Below are 19950 nucleotides of genomic sequence, written 5' to 3'. Positions count from 1 at the left end.
AAAGTTTTTGAATAATTTTAATTTATTTTTTTTGCCATTTTTTGTGATTTTTAATATATTATTATTCATCAACAAATAATTAGAGCCTAATAGCCTAATTTAAAATAACAAGTTTAACCATATATTTGACTATTTTCACAACAGAAAAGTACAATTGGCTACTATTATAAAAATTAAAAGATTTGAATTAAATTGCAACAAATCGTAAAATAGTATAATAAAATAGAGTATTGTACTTTAACTCTATTTTATTTTTAATTTTTAATTTTAAATATTATTAAACACCATAACTTTTTCATTGGATCAATTTATATGTTACTGTCATTTTAAGATAAATATAAACAAAATAAAGTTCATTTAAAAAGAGAGCCGCACATTGTTTTTTTTTTTTCGAAAACTAGAAATAAGATAGATTGCGGAAAGTTATAAGGTGATGACAGTCATATAGCAAAGATTAACCATGTGATCTTTCAAACTAGATCCAAGAAAATTAAAAAACAACTAAAGATACAAGTCAAAATAATCGAAAAGAAGATAATTCTGAGACGTAAATCTCGCTAAAACTTAACACAAGGATGAACAAAGTTTCATTGGAGTGAGGTCTCGAACTTTACCACTCATCGGATTTTGCCGACGATCCGCTTGATCTATTAAATCCTAACATTCTAAGCATCACTTTCAATAGAACCCACAAATATAGGTATAACCACATCAAAACTTCTTGAATCATAAAAAGTTGAATACAAATCTCAAACAAACATTATAGATCTTCAAATGATCCAAAAAAATCCGTCTCATACTAAAAAATATTCAACTATAGAGAACTCCAAAAAGAGAGATTTATTGAAGAAGGTAGATAAGTAAAGAAATAAAAAAGAAAAAAAGTGGAAGAGAAGGCAGGAAAGCTATCTCCTCAAATCAAAGCTTTTATTACGGATGTTACATACATCTTGTTAGTCGAAACCAAATGCTTACCCGCCAATTTTATTGCAAAACCCTACACTGTTTCTCCAACCAACGGTCCGTTGCTGTTGAAAATTTTCCTACTTATAACAATGCACGCCAACAGTTCGACAGAATTCCTCAACCAAGTGCTATTTCCATTCATAGATCAATGGTCGATTCTATACACAACAATCTCTCCATGCAAGCGCTTAAAACATTTAAGAAACACATCCTGTTTGATTTTCCTAAGAGTGTTGATGAAGTTACTCTTTCCTTAGCACTCAAATGTTGCCGTGGCGACATATTTCTCGGGTCTCAAATCCATGCTTTTGCTATTACTTCCGGATTTTATTCGCATACTACAGTACCAAATTCGCTTATGAATATGTACTGCAAGGCTGGAGTGTTTACTAAAGCTTTATGTATTTTTGAGAATTTAAATCACCCTGATGTTGTTTCTTGGAATACTGTGCTTTCAGGGTTTCAACATAGAGAAGATGCTCTGAGTTTTGCTTTGAGAATGAATCTATATGGGGTTGTATATGATGCTGTAACTTATACTACTGTTCTTTCTTTTTGTTCAACAATTGAAGAGATTCCTTTTGGATTACAGTTGCATTCTTGTATATTGAAAGCTGGATTAGATTGTGAAGTTTTTGTTGGGAATGCTCTTGTAACTATGTATTCGAGATGGGGATGTTTAACGGCGGCTAGAAGAGTTTTTGAAGAAATGCAAATTAAGGATTTGGTTTCTTGGAATGCAATTATATCAGGGTATACTCAGGAAGGAGTTTATGGGCTGGAAGCCATTTCGATTTTTATCGAAATGGTTAGAAGAGGGATAAAACTTGATCATGTTTCATTTACGAGTGCTATTTCAGCTTGTGGTCATGAAGGAAACTTAGAGGTTGGAAAACAGGTTCACGGTTTGAGTATAAAAAGAGGATATGGGATACATGTTTCAGTTGGTAATGTTCTCATCTCAACATACTCTAAATGTGATGTTGTAGATGATGCCAAATTGGTGTTTCGGAAGATGGTCGAACGCAATGTAGTATCATGGACTACGATGATATCCATTGATGAAGAAAATGCTGTTTCTTTCTTTAATGAGATGAGATATGATGGGGTTTATCCCAATGATGTGACATTTATTGGTTTAATCCATGCTATAACTGTCAAGGATTTGGTGGAATCGGGAATGACGGTTCATGGATTTTGTATAAAGAGTGCTTTTTCATCAGAATCGAGTGTTTTGAATAGTTTCATCACAATGTATGCTAAGTTTGGATCCATGAAAGATTCTGTGAAGGTTTATGAGGAGCTTAATTACAGAGAGATCATAACATGGAATGCTTTAATTTCTGGGTATGCACAAAATGGATTGTCTCAAGAAGCTTATATCACATTTTTGTCAGCCGTTGCTGAATCAAACCCCAATCAGTACACATTCGGTAGTGTCTTGAGTGCAATCGGTTCTGCTGAGGACATATCTTTGAAACACGGCCAAATGTGCCACTCCCAAATAATAAAGCTCGGATTCAACACGGACCCTATTGTTTCTAGTGCTCTGCTTGACATGTATGCAAAACGCGGTAGCCTTTGTGAGGCTCAACGAGTTTTTGCAGATGCACCTCTAAGAAGCGAATTCGCATGGACAGCGATTATCTCTGCACACGCAAGGCACGGAGATTACGACTCGGTCATGAATTGGTTTCAAAAGATGGAGACGGAAGGAGTAAGACCCGACTCGATCACCTTCCTTTCTGTAATTGCAGCATGTGGAAGAAAAGGAATGGTTGATATGGGCCAAATTTTCTTTGATTCAATGATAAGAAACTATCAGATTGAACCATCTTCAGAGCATTATTCGTGCATGGTAGATATGTTAGGCCGTGCAGGGCGACTAAAGGAGGCAGAGGAACTGATGGGTCGAATTCCCGGAGGACCGGGATTATCCGTATTGCAGAGCTTGTTAGGAGCTTGTAGAATACATGGAAATGTAGAAATGGGAGAAAGGGTAGCTGATGCTTTGATATCAATGGAGCCGGCAGAATCCGGCTCGTATGTGTTATTGTCTAACTTGTATGCTGATAAGGGGCAATGGAAAGAAGTGGCGAAGTTAAGGAAAGGTATGAGAGAAAAGGGAGTGAAGAAGGAAGTAGGGTATAGCTGGGTGGATGTTTGTGATATTGATGCAGCTTTGAGTTTGTATGCATTTTCTTCAGGAGATAAGTCTCATCCACAATCTCAGGAGATATGTAGCATGGCGGATTACTTGGGATCAGAAATGAAATTTTTGAGAGAGAGCCTTAGCTTTATGAAATATGGCAACTTTACAGCCGCCCCTCAAGAGGTGGTGACAATTTTGAACTCGTAGTCATTGCTTCTTTTTATTTTCATGGGATAGAGGTATTTTTAGAGTAAGAATTACTTGGAGAGAGTTGGTCTTTTTACTTTGATATAATTTGCTTCAACTAGAGCGGTATTAAAGTGGGTGGCCTCCTACAAAAGTTATTGTGTTGCAATCCTTTAAAAAATCTTCAAACATATTTGAATTGGTAAGTTGCTCTTTGGTTTAAATAAGGTTGCGGTTAAAATCACATTCATGTATATAGCCGATTAAAATTCAATGTTGAAAACTTTATCTTCCGTATGGCACCTATCTGCTACGGTGGTAATTGTGTGAATATGAAAAGTTTAAAAGTGTTGCTCCACAATACTCATCAAAAGACACCTTATGTACTTTGTATTATAAAAAAGAAATTGATTAGAAAAAATGTAATCTTATAGAAATGACGATACTTATTTTTTCTTCTAATTTGCTCGAGATAGTGTACAAGGACAATTAGATTCAATTTAAATTTTCCACAAAGGAAATATGCCAAGAAAGGATACATAAAAACCGAATCGAATCATAAAACCGAATTGAATCTAACCAAAATTGTAGTGATAATTTGGTGTTTAAAAAATATGGTTTAGTTTAATTTGTACTTTAGAAGTTCGATTTTCGGTTTTTGAATTGGTTTGGACATTTTAAAAACCGAAATAACTGGAGCAAAAAATATATAAAAACACAGTCTTTATTTGTTAATTTGCTAATAATCGTATATGGAAAATTAATAGACAAAAATATCGTTATATTAAGGTTAATTTTAAAATAAAATAAAATTCAAAAAAGTAAACAAAAAACATTGGTACCCTAACCAAATTAAACCAAACCAATATTTTATGTGATCGGATCCTATAGTTCAGTTCTATTTATAATTTGATAAACTTTACTTGGTCGGTTCGTTTGATTCAAACCAACAGATGCTTTCACTTTTTCTTTAATTGTCTATTTTTTTTAAATGTATTTATTTATAAATAGACAACACTTTGTGATTTTTAGATGACTTTTATATTATATTATTGGTCTTTTATTTATTCATTCCATTAAATATACAATTCAATCCCTTTTAAAAAAATAGACTATTCAATTTATAAAACTAAACCATCCTTCATTAATGGCTTAATAAATAGAATTATTTTCAATATTATCAATTTATGATAAACCGACAGCTAAAATAATTGAAGTATAATTTTAAAGTTGAATTGTAACATCAAACAATAAACTATAATTAAAAACTCAGAAAAATATTATATATTTAATGCAAATTAAATCTATACTAATGATTCTCAAATAATATAAGCGTTGGACAGAAAATTGTCAATGTCATGGGTTCACTTACTTCAACAAATACTCTCCCTCCTCAATTATTAAAAATAAATCTAAAATTCTATACTTGACCTAGTGACCAAGAGCTCATTTTCTTCACATATTACTTAATTTTTGGGATTTAAGCAGCCATATAACAAGATTTTTACAAATTAAACTTAAGAATTAATAAAAGAAAAAATCAAATTAAATAGCATACCTTTTCACAGCCTAATGTTCCTAATTTAGATGGGGAACATAAAAGCAAAATCGTGGTCGGCAGGATTCGAACCTGCGCGGGCAAAGCCCACATGATTTCTAGTCATGCCCGATAACCACTCCGGCACGACCACTTGATGATTAATTGCACTCAATCATTATCCAATATACACTAATTCAGCATTGAAAGTTACACTGCATACTTGACTGGGGCAAAGCAACCAGATTCCGCTGGAAATATATCACTAACAGTGATAATGTTTGTATGGAAGATTTTAGCACAAACCACTGATGTTAAAATAATTGTTGCTTTTGGAGAGAATCTGACTAATTTAATCCATTTTTTTGCATAAAACTTGCACTGATAGTGTTTAGCGTTATAATGGCCTAACTACATGGAATGCTGTTTAAACAAGAAAAACGGGACCATCTGTAATATGATCATAAACCATAATGTATTCAAATGTATATGATTTGGTTTGATCTAGAGGAACTGAGTTCATATATACACATCCCCATCCAGAAAGAAAACTCACTAATCTTACTATTTTTGAACACCTTGGGGTTGAACCTTCTTTTCACACTATTTCGGATATGAAAACTCACTTGCCAACTGCTCTTATCAAAAATAAAATTGACTATGAATTCGAACCATAGCACGTAATTTCATATAAGCGTATGATTTTGTCAATCTAAATTAAACATGTTTTCAATCCCTCCTCACCCACAACCAGCAAAAAAAGGACATTTATATAGAAAACCCTAAACTGTAGACTTGGATGCGAGTTTTTTAATTGAAATAGAATGTCCTCACTTTTATTGTTAATGTTATTAAATTTCAATTTGCGGACAAAATCTTTTTTTTGTTGTACGCCAAATAACTGTTAATAAGTTGTCTTTGATTTCTAGGCATCAACAAGAAAATAACTCGCATTAAATATGACATAATAACCTCACAACTTTCTCAAGTTCTGGCAAAACTTCATCCGAGTAATCTTTCTCATAATACATAATAAGCTGATAAAACCAAGAATCTTAATATCATATAAAAATAAAAGCTTTGTTCTCTAATGATACAACTTCATCAGTCAAAGCCTCCACTGGAGTAGGCCCATCACACCAATGCACGTACTGAAATGTTTATATCAATAGCTTTTCAATGGCATCCTGCATTTACAAACAAAATATTCAGATTTCTTACTTAAATGCCCCGTGAAATAGCCAAAGGAATCAAATTATATGATTAAGAAAAATACCTTGAGCTGTTGTATCTGAGACCTTAATTGACTGCCCTCGTTTGTTGTGACGGAAGCAGCAATAACTGGTCTTGTGACACCACAAGCTCGGCCAAGCGCTTGCTTTGAAGGGACAAATACATATGGCACATTCTGCAACATGAACAAGGTTAAATGAGCAATTTGATTCTGGAGAAAAAATATAAGTACAAAACTGACTGTAACATGCATTAATTAAAAAAGCAAACAAGAAGATTTCAATTTCTATATTCTAAGACACAACAACAATTAACGCATATATGTATACTTCAGATATAGACTCAAGGCTTTTACTAAATACATCATGTATTCAACTAAAGTTAACCTCTCGTCTAACTTAGCAACATAACAACAAATGCGGTTAATGTAAAAGTGAAATTAATGGAGATAGCGGACAATGAATTGACATAGTCACATAAGACTAAGCAGTTAGTTCGTGAGCTCAAAATATCCAAAGATTACATAACTAAAAGTCGGAGTAATATTCCATAAACATAGAGTGGATATTTTTTGATAGCTAGTAAAGCGTCAAAATCAATAAATTAAAATATATGTATATAGTTAAAACTTAAAATGATTTTGAACATTTACACAACTAAAATCAGGACATTGTTCTTTAAATATTCAAGTGAATATACTTCAATTAAAAGCATGGAAAATGTTCAGAAACAACTAAGAGTCGCATATAAATTCAAAACCTTAATCAAATTGTAAAAATGCTTGCAGATTTTTACATTCCAGTTCAAATTACAAAAACATTTAGAGTCATCAAATATATAGAACTGAAACCAAAACAACAAAACCAACAACTTCAATTAGTTATAGTTCGTAACTGATTGAAACTCTACACTTTCTTTTTATGCAATTCTACAGACTTTTGGATAACTCTGCCGTTTGTTTAATCTGCTCTTTAGAGGTCACACTTCAACTATTAACTATGATTTTGAACTCAGAGACTAAAGGTGTGCACAAACTAAACTAGCAGAACTAAACCCACAAATTCAGTTCGGTTTAAAATTATAAAAGAATTGGTTTCTCCATTCGTTTTGGTTTAAAAGTAAGGTAATTTCTTTTCACTTTCTATACAAACCGAACAGAATAAAAAAAACAAATGAAATGACTACGTTCGGTTTAGTTCAGTTTGAACAAACCTTATCCTCCGCAAGCAACGGAAGATGCAAAAGAATCTCGATAGGTTCAGTATCGGCAGCCATCACAACAAACTCAGAGATACCCCTATTAAGGGTCTTAGTAGCTGAAACCAAACCGAACCAAACATTGATCAGAAATGTACTAAAATCAACAAAAACAAGACAAACGAAAAAAATTAAAAACCTTCATTAGCTCCTTTTTTGAGTTGCTTGTAATTAGCAGCTTGTTGAACAAGATCCAATATGGTTATGGACAACTGCGCATCTGCAAGTGGGTATGCTTTAGGGTTTACTGTTTCTCCAGTCTGCAAAATCAAAAATCAATAAGTCAATCCACAATTAAGCTTCATGAATCCTTATAACTACGAACAAATCAGAAATTAAATTACCATTTTGTAAAGAGGAGGAGGCTAGGGTTTGCTTTGCTAGTGAAAGGGTTTAAGGAATTTTGAGAGGGACCAATATACAGGTGGCTACCTAACCCTGATATTTAAAGATATTGTTATTGTGAAGAGTTTTTTTTTTATGAGACAATTTAGAGCTAGTTATTTTTTACCCAAATCTTTGAGATTTTTTTGTAGGCCGGGCCGAGTTAACTCAGGATATTAGAGGTTTCAATTTACCATAGGTCCATAACGGCCAAACCTGTTGGTTTTGCAGGCTGGGCCCATTTTACCCACAGCATATCATGTCCACTTAGCCATAAATTTTGATTGTATGACATTCAAGAAAGGTCACTTAAGCCCTTTAATTTAGTAAAAACTCATTTTCAGATTTTTAAACTATACTACTTTTGATTATCTAACCCTTAAACTAATTTTTATCTTTTTTTGGTCCTTCAACTCCACGGTTTCGCAAGTTCAAGTCCCTGACCTGAATGGATGTCTGTTATGTGCGTGAAATCAATCTCTAAAATTAATGCGTTAATTATTTAAAAACTTCCACCTAATTTACACATATGAAAGAAAAATAAAAATTTTTCAATTATTGCACAACTAGCAATAAAGACCCATAAATTATTGCACCTAACAGTTGCTCGCCCTTGACCGAGCAAGTAATGAATGTATGGCTCTTCCGGCTACGACAACTCTGGGCAACTGTTAAACTCTCGCATGTGACTGTTGTATACACAGTTGCACCGTGAATGAATAGCTTTTCTATTTGCTAAGCAAAAACTAGTTTTCTTTTTCTTTTTTTATTTCGAAAAAACATTTTTTAATACTTTATCGAAAAAATTTCATCCAAACAATCTCAAATCTCTATCTTAATAAACTCATCTCCAGCTAATAAACAAACTTCACCAGCTCATTTTATCTCCTCACCCAACTCCAACACATCGGTATTATCATCCCCTCCATTGTAATCAACACCAATTGAAAATCTCATAGAATTCCTTTAGCTTCTGCTTCCGGTTCACATTCAAATCCATCTCCACTAAGCGAAGGAACACGAACAAATATTATCCACAAAACCTATAATATGATTACAAGGACACAAAAGGGTTGTCTTACACCCAAGATTTATCAAGCTGTTGCTTCTTCAGATACCGCAAACTTATACTCAAGTTGTTAAGGATGAAAATTGGCGAACCGTAATGACAGATGGAATCAATGCTCTTCTTGCTAACCACACTTGGGATCTTGTGCCATTTTCTTCTCAGAATATTATCGGCTGCAAATGGGTTCATCGCATTAAGCGTAATCCAGATGGCACCATTTTTCTAACAAAAATAGAACACGACTCGTAGAGTCTCAGTTTGTTAGTTGTTTATTATGGAGGCAGGATTCGAATCCATGATCTTTTGATACACTGGAGACGCCTTAACCATTTAGTTTAGGCCCATAAAGCACGCGTTTTTGCTAAAAGTTTTCATCAACGACCGAGCATCAATTATCATGAGACTTCCCGGTTCGAGTGAGTATTCGTCTGAATGTGGAATGTCTCATAGTTGAGATCCGTTTAGAACACCTCATGATAATGACAAAAAAATCATTTATTAAAATTTAACATAATTTTTAGTGAGAAAGATTTAGGTTAAGCCACCGCCCTCATTCACTTTTGAATTTTTTAATTATAAATATAGGGTCGTACCCCTATAATTTTAAAATATATTTAACAAATTTTAAATACAATATTATTTAAAATATGAATAATTTATTATTAAATTTCTAATAAATGAATCAAGTAATTGAATGTGTTTCATTCTCCAAGCCAAAGAATTTTTTTTGGCTAAACTCATTTAGAGGCCTTTATATTATATTCACTCCGTCCCGTTTAAGAAGGGACATATCCCATTTTTATTTATCTCATTTAAGAATGTCATATCGTGTTTTCTGTGCCAATTTATATTGAACTTCCACTTTTATCCTTTAGTTATTTCAATATGCATTAAATGCAATTCAATTTTCAATACATTTATTATTAGGACAAACTATACTAATTAATAAGGGTAAGCATGACAAAATAAAATATTATTTTATTTTATTAATTTTTATATAAAATTTATTTGTCCCTTCTTAAACGGAATGGAGGGAGTATTATTTTTGTTCAAGAAATCTTTATACTATTTTTTTGTTTTTTCGGTCTTTTTATTTGCATATTTTTTGATTTTCAAGTTTTTTTAATTTTCTCCAGTTCCTTTATTTATAATTTTTTTATTTCTCCAATCCCTTAAAAAGACCTGAAAATTAGAATTTTGCATAGGGACTCAAACATAAGCAATTTTGAGATAGTGGTTTCTCAAACAAAACTGGCAAATTAGAGAGACCTTCTTATTGGTTTTGTCTTTTTTGTTTTTTCAAACGCTAATCAAAAGGCACCTGTTAGATTTTTAACACAACGACAGATGTCGTTACATAAGTGGATTTGCCACGACACTGCAACAACTGTAGTGCGACCCACTCTCATGAAAAATCTAATGTACTCGACTACATTTAGTTTTGACCAAAAAAAATTGCTGCTCAATTAGTCGAAGAAAAATACGAACTTGCCCGCTGAGAAAACTGGCAGCGTTCTTAAGGATTGCATTGCAAAGAAACTGGATATGGGCATCGTAGCAAACACCATCGACTCTATCAAATCTATTCACATCAGACAAACTCTCTCGCAAACCATTAATCTCGGTTCGTCTCTCTGTAATGCATTTATTACATCAAATTTTGGGCTTTTCTTTGTTTTTGTTTCTCTCAGTTCTTTAATTTTCATTTTCATTTTCATTTATATACATTTGCGGGATTACTTATTTTAATGTGTTTTTTTTCTTATTATTGAAATGGTGCACAATTTGGTTGCAGGGTTGATTGTTGCTTCAACAATAATGATATGGAAAGCGTTGATGTGTATTACTGGTACTGAGTCGCCGCTCGTAGTTGTGATTTCTGAAAGTATGGAACCTGCTTTCCAACGAGTTAGTCTCTCTTTAGGCGAAATTTTACTCTTCGTTTTGTTGTTATTGCAGGGTCATAATTTGTTATTGGTTTGCAGGGTGATATTTTGTTTTTGCATGCCAGTAAGGATCCTATTCGGGCAGGGGAAATTGTTGTGTTTAATGTAGAGGTACGCTGTTCATCCATCTCACTCAGACTCAATGCTGTTTTGAAAACCTTTATGAACCTCAAAAACTCTGTATTCTTAACCTATTAGCCCATCCCATTTCGGTTTTTTCATTTTAGCGTGTTCATGTTAGATAGATGAGGCTCTCCATGTTTAGGAAAGATTAGATTTGCCTTCTCCTTGAATTACAAAGATGCTGATTCGAGGGTTTGAAGTTTGAACATGTGACTTCTTGGTCAGAATGATACTAAGTAGCTTTCTATATGTACCCCAAAGGAAATACTCCATGAGCTTACATAGCTAGCAATTTCAGGAATAGGATCCACTTGATTATAACCTAATCCAATCTCTATGCAGTATATGATTGAGCTCTTTCGAGGGGACAATATATCTTCGAATTTGCTCTGTGGCTAATGAAACGCATGTTGAGCACTGGGTATATATTAGCACTTGCTTGTTATGAACTTTTTCTTACCCTTTGTGTTTAACTGCTGTGTTATAGCAAGATTTAATTACTCTATTCTTTAGTTTCCTATGTTTCTTTCCTTCTGCTGGTCTGCATTATTTATCACTACGGTCATTTACTTATAAAGTAGGTTCTGGTGTTAACATATCTTCTGCACTCTTTTTTAGGGAGAAGAAATTCCAATTGTCCATCGAGTGATTGAGGTAAAATATGTGTGCGATCTTATTTTTCCAGTCAACATTGCCTTTCATCTTATGCCTTGTTTTATATCCAGTCAACAAATATGTTATACGTTATGATGACAGCATTATAGATCATGGGCATCATGCAAAAAATTTGGTGTTTCGCAAATGAAAAATATGTAAACCTGTTGATTCATACATGAAATCTGAATAACCTTTCCTATGGACTTTTGGATTGATGACATTCTGCAAATTTTCAAATATGTTTTCTTTTTATTGGTACTAGCACTGTGTTAATCATAACTCAGGGCGGATGAACTCGAAGTAAAATTTAGGATATCATCCTCTGTCTTTTGGTAAAGGTGTTTTTTGAATTTTTCTCTCTCGAAATGCTAACATTGTCCCAGCAATCAAAAGTAAAAAAACAAACTGTAACTAGTGAATCAGACGTTGCTCCTGTTATTCTAAATTAAAATGTGTTGTAATTTGATGTTACAATGTTAACTACCCATTTATGTATTTTGCTTCCTTTATTCCTTCTTAGGTACATGAGCGACGGGGTTCTGGAGATGCTGATATTCTCACAAAGGGTACAATGTTCTATAATTCACGTAGTTGCATTTCTTTTATTTTAAGGATAATATTAGTGATTGTTCCCCTCCTTTGTATGCAACTATAAAGTATTGATCCAAAACTTCAGTGAAGAATAATATTGAAGGGGCATAACTATTTAAGCCACATATGCATCGACAAAAGCATACTGGAAGTGCTCTCAATTGCATCTGGACTCTTTTGATCTTTCAATTTATGGTTCTAGTTTCAGTTGTTATTCTTTCAGGATATCCATGATTTTCTTATTGATTGTCAATCTTTATCAGGAGACAACAACGACATGGATGATACAGTTTTATATGCTGATGGCCAGAATTGGTTGAAACCGCAAGATGTCATGGGACGAGCTGTTGGGTATATACCAAATTTAATGATAAATGTCTTTGTTTTTATTCTAAAAATACTTGTCATTTTGCGAAACAATCTTAAAACGTGATTCTGCATCGCTGATATGAGTTGCTACAGAATCCGAACTTGTGTTGGCATGTTATGAGGGACCGTGAGCTGAATTCTGGATGCATTTCTCATATACTATGATATTCCGATTATTGTAATTTGTTGGGTTTTATGCAACATAATACTAATTGTGCTTTGTAATGTTTGATTATCTGTTTCTGCAGATTCTTTCCTTATGTTGGATGGGTGACAATTATAATGACCGAGAAGCCACTTATCAAGGTATTCTGAAAAGCTTCTGCACTCTCCATTAACATAAATATAAAAGTACATTTTTGCTTGCAGATTAGTTTCAATACATAAGTAACGCTTACATTTAATCTTCTTTACGGGTATGGCGTGCAGTATATAGTCGTGGGTGTGTTGGGGTTGGTTGCAGTTACATCGAAGGACTAGTGAAACAAAGAGCTCAAGACTTGTTAGTAGCATATAAACACTTTCTTTTGGAGCAGCACAGTTCAGCGTTTGTAGATTTTGTAGCATAATATACAGAGCCAAATTTCATGTTTGGTATTTCTACTACACTAATATATAATAATCGAATATAACACAACTGTATTAACATTTAATTTATTGATAATGAAACATGATCACATTTCCATTCCTATACTGTGAATAATCCGACATAGCCTAGGAGTTGGTGCAACTTATTTGATGGTGCTGTATGTATGAGTAAAAAATATTTGCTCAAAATTTAAGTCTTTTGAACAATAACCAAGCTAAAAATGACCAAATGTTCGATTTGGTTTGAAAAAATAATTCTTTAAAATTTTGGTTCAATTCAGTTTTTTTTTTAATAAAAAAAATTTGGTTCGCCTTGATATTATAAAACATTCCGAATAATTATATAACGCAACGGTTGCGCCACGTCATTCGTGCAACAAACCAATGAGGTGTTAACCATGTGCAAATGTTTAATGATAAACAAATAATCAACAAATAAAGATTTCCTATTACAAGTGATTATTGGCTTGTTGTAAAAATGACGTGGCACATCCGTTGTGTGGGATAAACACACATCCGTTGTGTGGGATAAACACTCAAACATTCCATTCTTTAGTTCGGTGTGGTTTTGGACATAAAAAAATTAGCTAATTTGGTTCAATTCGGTTTTTGAAAACCAAAATTTCGGTTTAGATTAAATTTAAAAAAATGAAAAAATTTAGTTCGGTTTGATTTGATTTTACAAAATATTTGGGTTTTCGGTTCGATTTTGAGCATAAACGGATTTAGTTAAGTTGTAATATAATCCGAACCAATAGAATTGACCGAACCGACTGGTTCAATTTGATTTAAAAATATATTTCTTTCAAATTTAATTTATTTTTATTTTGAAAAAAGTAACAAAGAAAATTAGTTTCGTTCGATTACATCTTTTTAAAAATTGAGTAAGTTTGTTTTAAGATTTTAAATGAAATTTGTAACTGGAGAATTATCTAAATGTTATATTAAGAGTTTAATTTATTATTAACTTTGTTCGAATACATCATATCAAATGAATGGGGATTATATTCATCCTAATACATTCATGCATTATTATTAACTGGTTATTGTAATTTGTATCTACAAATCACTTCAAGAGGAACGGCTGTTTGTCTACAAGAACTCTAATTGCGATTCTGATAAAACCGAAGTATCGATCATTTGCTCATTAAAAGCATACGCGAATCAGTTATCAAAACTTCCGACGAACTTGACTTGTCTGTTAAATTTGCTAAATTCACAAATATATGAGCTAAAGATAGAAAAGGCAGTAACTTCCTACATGAGCTCCGTCAAAAGACTTGCTACTTTCTATCAACTTATGAATTGCATTCAATTCAATAACTTTATTTATCTGCATCAGTTTGTTGAATCATAAAAGACTATTCAGTCAGGAAGGATACATTGGTACTTCGAGCTAAATATATGGTTTCAGAAGAATCTTCAAGAAATGAAGAACAACTCTCATTGGTTTAACCTAGATAGCAAAACACTACAGACTAATTTCAAGTCCATACCAACAGCACCAATCATTTTAGTAGCTATAAAACCCGATAAGCATGGACTCATGACATAAACTCACAAATACAATGTGAATTTAACCGCTTTGAGTGATAAAGCACCGGCCATCAACTTCTAAACCTCGTAAAAATCATTCATGCAAACACATACCGCTAAATAGTGATGTAAAACCATCAAGTTGAAAACTCTGAACTTCCTATATATGAAAGAGGTGCACTCAATTACCATCAAATGCACAGTCAACTAGAAAACCACGTAACGTATCACTGCACATGATAATGCTGAAGTATGCTCCCAAATACCTCTGCGAGCTATGATAAAATACGATCTATATTTTTCAAAACTCAACATTTTACCTATTCACCAAAGGAAAAAATTGCATGCAAATGATAGGACGAAAAGGTTCAGCAATCAATAGTGATTTTCTCTCTACCAAATCTTAAGAATTCATTTCCACGTAACATACTCATATTATTGCAGCAACAAACTTCTAGTTGAATTTCAGGTAACAAATTAATAAAATTTACTACAATGGACAGGCAAAACAATTTCAAGAAAAATGTTGGTAAATATAAAATTCACAGAACTCTGTCATGTGACTTACTATTCCGATCGAGTATAGCATGAAAACAGTCAGCATATGAAAATATATGTGCAGCAAGTAAATCTGGACATTAACAAAACAAATAGACGGTACTGGAACTTTATTTCTATTAACCTACGAATCACAGAGAGTTCATGAACTTTATTTTTCTGCATTAATTAGCCGAGTTAAGAAACATTATTTGCAGACAGGGATGCTAATTCACAAACCTGAGCTAAATATACAAGTTAGTAGCCTGTTATCTCTAAACAGCAAAGATTTCTCGTGTGAGTTCCCTGGATACATGAAACATTAACAAATGAATAAATGGTTCTTAGAAGAATCTTCAGGAAATAAGGAATAACTCATTGGTTTAACCTAGATAGCACAACAGCACAAACCACAACTTAATCAAGTCCATACATACAATCAAATCAATTAGCTATAATAATACCTCAATTGCCTAGACCAACCTCACGTCAAGTGATTCTTAGGATATTATATGGTGTGGGAAAAGGTTGCATCTAAACTCTTAAAACCACATGCAAATAACCTAATAAGCACCCTGGGACATAATTATGCAAACACGTCAAGTTCTAAAGCTCATAAACAGCATTCATGAAAAGCATATCGCGAAATAGTGATATAAAATAATCAAGTTGAAAACTCTGAATTTCATATATCTAAAATTTGTAAACTTCATGAACAACATAGGCCGTCAGTGGTGCATAATCATGAAAAATTCATGAACAGTACATGAGTCCACAGTAGTGTAGTGATAGAAGCTTGGTCATTGGATGCAAAACGGTTGGAAACTTAATCTATGTTCATGAAATAACATTAAGTTATAGCTAGATTAAACAGGAGATCCATACCGGTGGTGTACTCTATTAACATCAAATGTGCATCAACTTGAACCATATATCACCACACTATAATACTAAAGTATACTCCCAAAAACTCCTGAGCGAGCTATGATAAAATATCATCTGCGTTTTTCAGAACTTAACCTTTTACCTATCCACAAAGGAAAAAATGCACACGCAAAAAAGCCAAAAAGTTTCGGCAATCAATAGTAATCATCTCTCCACCAAATCTTTAAAGAATCATTTTCGCGTTACATACTCATATTATTGCAAATTTGCAACAGCAACTTTCTAGTTGAATTTCATGTAACAAACTAATGTATTTACCACAGCGTACAGCCAAAACAATTTCAAGACTATTGTTGGTGAATATAAAAAGATTCACAAGTTAAATCCTACTCTATCATGCGACTTGGTATTTTGATCGAGTACTGCATGAGAATCCAAAATAGAAGAATTGCCACCACAAACAGAATCAGTCACCATATGAATATAATCTGGAAATAATTACGAGTACATATATTATACATGAGAAAAAGCAGAAGCTATTCTAATAGGGACACGTTATATAAAAATCTCATATGCCAGATACATCACAAGATATATAATATTGTTGATAAAATTTGCAGGTAATAAAATTGGAAGAAAACTTATTGGCCTTAATCTATCAACATTACATCATAACAGTTTAAATAATAAACTCTAAACAAATATCAAAATGTAACCTTAATAGTTAATTCCAACTCATCAAGCCGTAGTGGCCCCAGATTGAAACTGCTGCAACATCTCACAATGAGGAGTCTCCCTTACAAAACCCCATTGCTGCCTCTGCACCTCAAACCTGCAATTCTGTGAAAGAATAGACACGTAATCCCTCTCCACTTTTGCTTCCAATGCTGCCCTTTCATGGCTATGCAACGGATAATCCTGCTCAAACCTAGTACTCTTCACATAAAAGTTGACCCCCTTTGGAGTAGTTACCCTATATTCATAAGGATACGACCTAGAAAGCGAGTAAATTGGCTCGGAAGATGGCAAAAAGTTCAAAAGCAGGATAACAAGAACAGGGAGCAACTGAAGCAATGCACGCATATTAAACCCAGATGACTGGTCACCGCCAGTTCTTGGTCCCATACCTCCCCCGAAGTTAAAACTCCTAAACTGGGTAGTAGCAGGAGGCCTTCCCCCGAAGAAAAACTGCCTGAAAATCTCATCAGGATCAAAATCATCATAATACCCGTTATGATATCCACCGTGATGCCTATTAGCCGCCCTTCTCTCATAAACAGGCTCATCACTGCCCGTAACATCATATTTTTTCCGGCTGTCTTCATCACTAAGACACTGAAACGCTTTAGAAACAGCTTTAAATGCTTCTTCAGCACCGGGCGCCTTATTCTTATCAGGATGGACTTTAAGAGACAATTTCCGATAAGCTTTTCTGACATCATCAACGGTACAAGTCTTCTCCAACCCTAATATATCATAGAAATCTTTCTTTTTCTTAATTTGCCTCACAATTGTGATCTGCTCTTCTGTATACGTGGCAGTAGAGGATGACGCAGAGGCAGATGAAGATGACCCAGTTACAGGACCCCTATGTCTGACCTTTGATTCAGTATTGGGTGCTGCTGTTGTTGTGCTATCGGTAGGTCCGTTAGTACTCGCAGCCGTTTGATCCGGCGATCCTTCATTCTCAATCGTTGATAAAAGATCATCAACTGCAAGAGTTGGATCGAGGCGGCGAGCTTTCCCGATGAACTTTAAAGCACGGGCGCGGTCGCCCGATTCCAGTGCATCTTTTCCGATTTTTAAACACTTCACGGCGTCATCTTTGTTCCCATCCATGGAAATTGGAAAGATTAATAACGATATAAAAACAAAATCAAGCAAACCCTAACGATTAATTGATTAAATATTCAATACCCAGTTGACATTGATGTCAAAAGATGACAATTTTATTAGATTGGAGAAGATATGATGGTGGTAAAATAATAGAAATTTGAGCTTTAGAGATGGATCTGGATTAATTAGGGTATTGTTGCGAGAAATTATGGATTAGGGTTTCATGATTTAGGATTTTCAGATAAAAAATAGAAAGAAAAAGACTTAATACCTGCGAAAATCATATTCTTTAATTTATTTATACAATTGATTTTGGTTAAAAGGACGCGTTTGGGTTTTTGTTTTATCTTTTGGGTTTCTTTTAATCCATTTTCTCAACATATACATAAAAAAAAAAACTAATTTTTACTATTATTTTCCTAGCATATGCATTATTAAAACTCTATAACTATATTTAACCCTAGCCTCTCTTCTCTTTTTTTTCTCTGAAAAAATCCTAACCGTTCATAACTCTTTTCTCAATTCATCTTCAGCTGTCGTCAATGGTTTAGATAATGCCGTTGACAGTACCTATCTTTTCTTTTATGTTATTTTAATTTCATATATTATAATAAGTAGCCTATTTTTTTCATTTTTTTCTTGATGGATTAACATTTATTGATGAAGCGCAAATCCAATTAAAATTTTCATAAATCAAGAATCAAAGATAAATTGGAGATCTTTCAACAACAAAGATAAAATTGTTCATGAGCTATAATAGTTTTTTATTATTTTAATATTGTATTTTATTTTGAGAATTTTATTTTGTCCTTTTCTATATGAAGGGTTTGTTGTCCTTTTTATGTGAAAGGTTGTTGTCCTTTTTTTATGAAGGGTTTTCATATGTTGGTTGTATCCGATGTCACGGTTGTAGTTTCTGATTTCATTAATCAGTTTGCGGGTGATGATAGATTGAGCGAATACGGTACTTTATTGGCGAAACAGTTAGATAATTTATTTTTTATTTTCGTAAGTAGATCTGCGAATCAGGCAGCATGTTGTCTGTTCCATGTCAGGTCATCGAGTTTAGTTTTCGAATTTTTCCGAATTTCTTACAAATGTAACTGTTTCATATTCGATTAATGAAGTTTGATGAATTCTAAAAAAAAGTAATCAGTATTTAAAATTCTTTTTAAATTATTTCATATTTAAAAGTAATTTTTGCTCTAAGAGAATTGAGTAATTTATTTATATTTTGAGAGGGATATATTAAATAGTTTTAAAATTTGAAATCCAATCAGTTAATTCATCTTGATAGGATTAAAGGAAACAAATATTTTAACTAAATGGTAAAAGATTTTCATAATATTTTTTGAGTTAACCTATTAAAAAAAAATTGAACTTTTATATATCTTTAAATTTTAATATTTAATTTCAAACTTAACAAAATTAAACTAAATTTTGATAATATTTTTGCAAATACTACTTCAATAACATATCTCAATAAAAATAAATAATGTAGCACTCAAATTAATTTTTACAGAAAAATGGGTGACTCAAATGAGTGACGTAGTCAGAATATTTAGTCGGAAAATAAATTTTAAATCAAGAAATTATAATCAATATTTTTTTCATATTGATCAGAGCAAAGTTTAAAATCACATTTTTGTCTTTCAATAAGCTTACACCGACCACTTTCGATTGGTGGACGTACAAATACCTCATGCTTAGCTCCATCACTTACTCGAAGTCTTAAATACATTTCAATGAACAGACCCACATCATGTATGTTCTCGTGGGTCTGTTCTTTACCAGAGAAGACGAACTCCGATTAAAAAAATTAAAAAATAATTAAATTTCTAAATCGATTTGAGGAAAAACTAGCGGCATTTTAGGAATATTTTAATTCAATTGATTTAATTAGATTAAAATTTTTGATTGGTTTAATTGAATTTTGATTTATTTAATTGGGTTTTGAAATGTTTAATTAGGTGTCCACGTGTTTTATTGAATTTCGATTGTTTTAATAAATATTTGAATTTTAAATTATTTAATTATATATATTTAAATGAAGAAGGGGGTGTAAATGGTTAAACAAAATTGTTAAGTATTTTACACA

The 19950-nt window shown here is 32.8% G+C and overlaps 4 protein-coding genes and 1 non-coding gene across 5 annotated transcripts; 2 read left to right on the top strand and 3 right to left on the bottom strand.

Moving 5' to 3' along the window:
* Window positions 1-665: 665 nt before the first annotated feature.
* LOC126676979 (pentatricopeptide repeat-containing protein At4g32430, mitochondrial-like) lies at window positions 666-3548 on the top strand. The gene has a single exon (XM_050371372.2). It carries the CDS (start codon window positions 968-970, stop codon window positions 3323-3325), a length of 2358 nt encoding a protein of 785 aa, XP_050227329.1. The 5' UTR covers window positions 666-967; the 3' UTR covers window positions 3326-3548.
* A 1365-nt stretch (window positions 3549-4913) lies between these two features.
* TRNAS-AGA (transfer RNA serine (anticodon AGA)) lies at window positions 4914-4995 on the bottom strand. Its single transcript has one exon. It is a non-coding gene; the product is annotated as a tRNA-Ser (tRNA).
* A 778-nt stretch (window positions 4996-5773) lies between these two features.
* LOC126665646 (uncharacterized) lies at window positions 5774-7792 on the bottom strand. Its single transcript, XM_050358498.2, has 5 exons — window positions 7676-7792; window positions 7471-7591; window positions 7287-7390; window positions 6118-6249; window positions 5774-6028 (listed from the first exon to the last, which is right to left on the bottom strand). Exons 1-5 carry the CDS (start codon window positions 7676-7678, stop codon window positions 6002-6004), a joined length of 387 nt encoding a protein of 128 aa, XP_050214455.1. The 5' UTR covers window positions 7679-7792; the 3' UTR covers window positions 5774-6001.
* Window positions 7793-10226: 2434 nt separating this feature from the next.
* Window positions 10227-13159, top strand: LOC126676628 (uncharacterized). The gene is made up of 8 exons (XM_050370866.2): window positions 10227-10408; window positions 10580-10692; window positions 10770-10841; window positions 11472-11507; window positions 12031-12076; window positions 12365-12452; window positions 12719-12776; window positions 12900-13159. Exons 1-8 carry the CDS (start codon window positions 10330-10332, stop codon window positions 12948-12950), a joined length of 543 nt encoding a protein of 180 aa, XP_050226823.1. The 5' UTR covers window positions 10227-10329; the 3' UTR covers window positions 12951-13159.
* Window positions 13160-16464: 3305 nt separating this feature from the next.
* Window positions 16465-18157, bottom strand: LOC126665246 (chaperone protein dnaJ 49-like). Its single transcript, XM_050357979.2, has one exon. It carries the CDS (start codon window positions 17853-17855, stop codon window positions 16755-16757), a length of 1101 nt encoding a protein of 366 aa, XP_050213936.1. The 5' UTR covers window positions 17856-18157; the 3' UTR covers window positions 16465-16754.
* Between the last annotated feature and the right edge of the window lie 1793 nt (window positions 18158-19950).

This window comes from Mercurialis annua, linkage group LG1-X, assembly GCF_937616625.2.
Source record: "Mercurialis annua linkage group LG1-X, ddMerAnnu1.2, whole genome shotgun sequence".
Taxonomy (NCBI): Eukaryota; Viridiplantae; Streptophyta; class Magnoliopsida; order Malpighiales; family Euphorbiaceae; genus Mercurialis; species Mercurialis annua.
The sequence above is the reverse complement of the archived record's forward strand: the minus strand, read 5'-3'. Positions and strand labels throughout refer to the sequence as shown.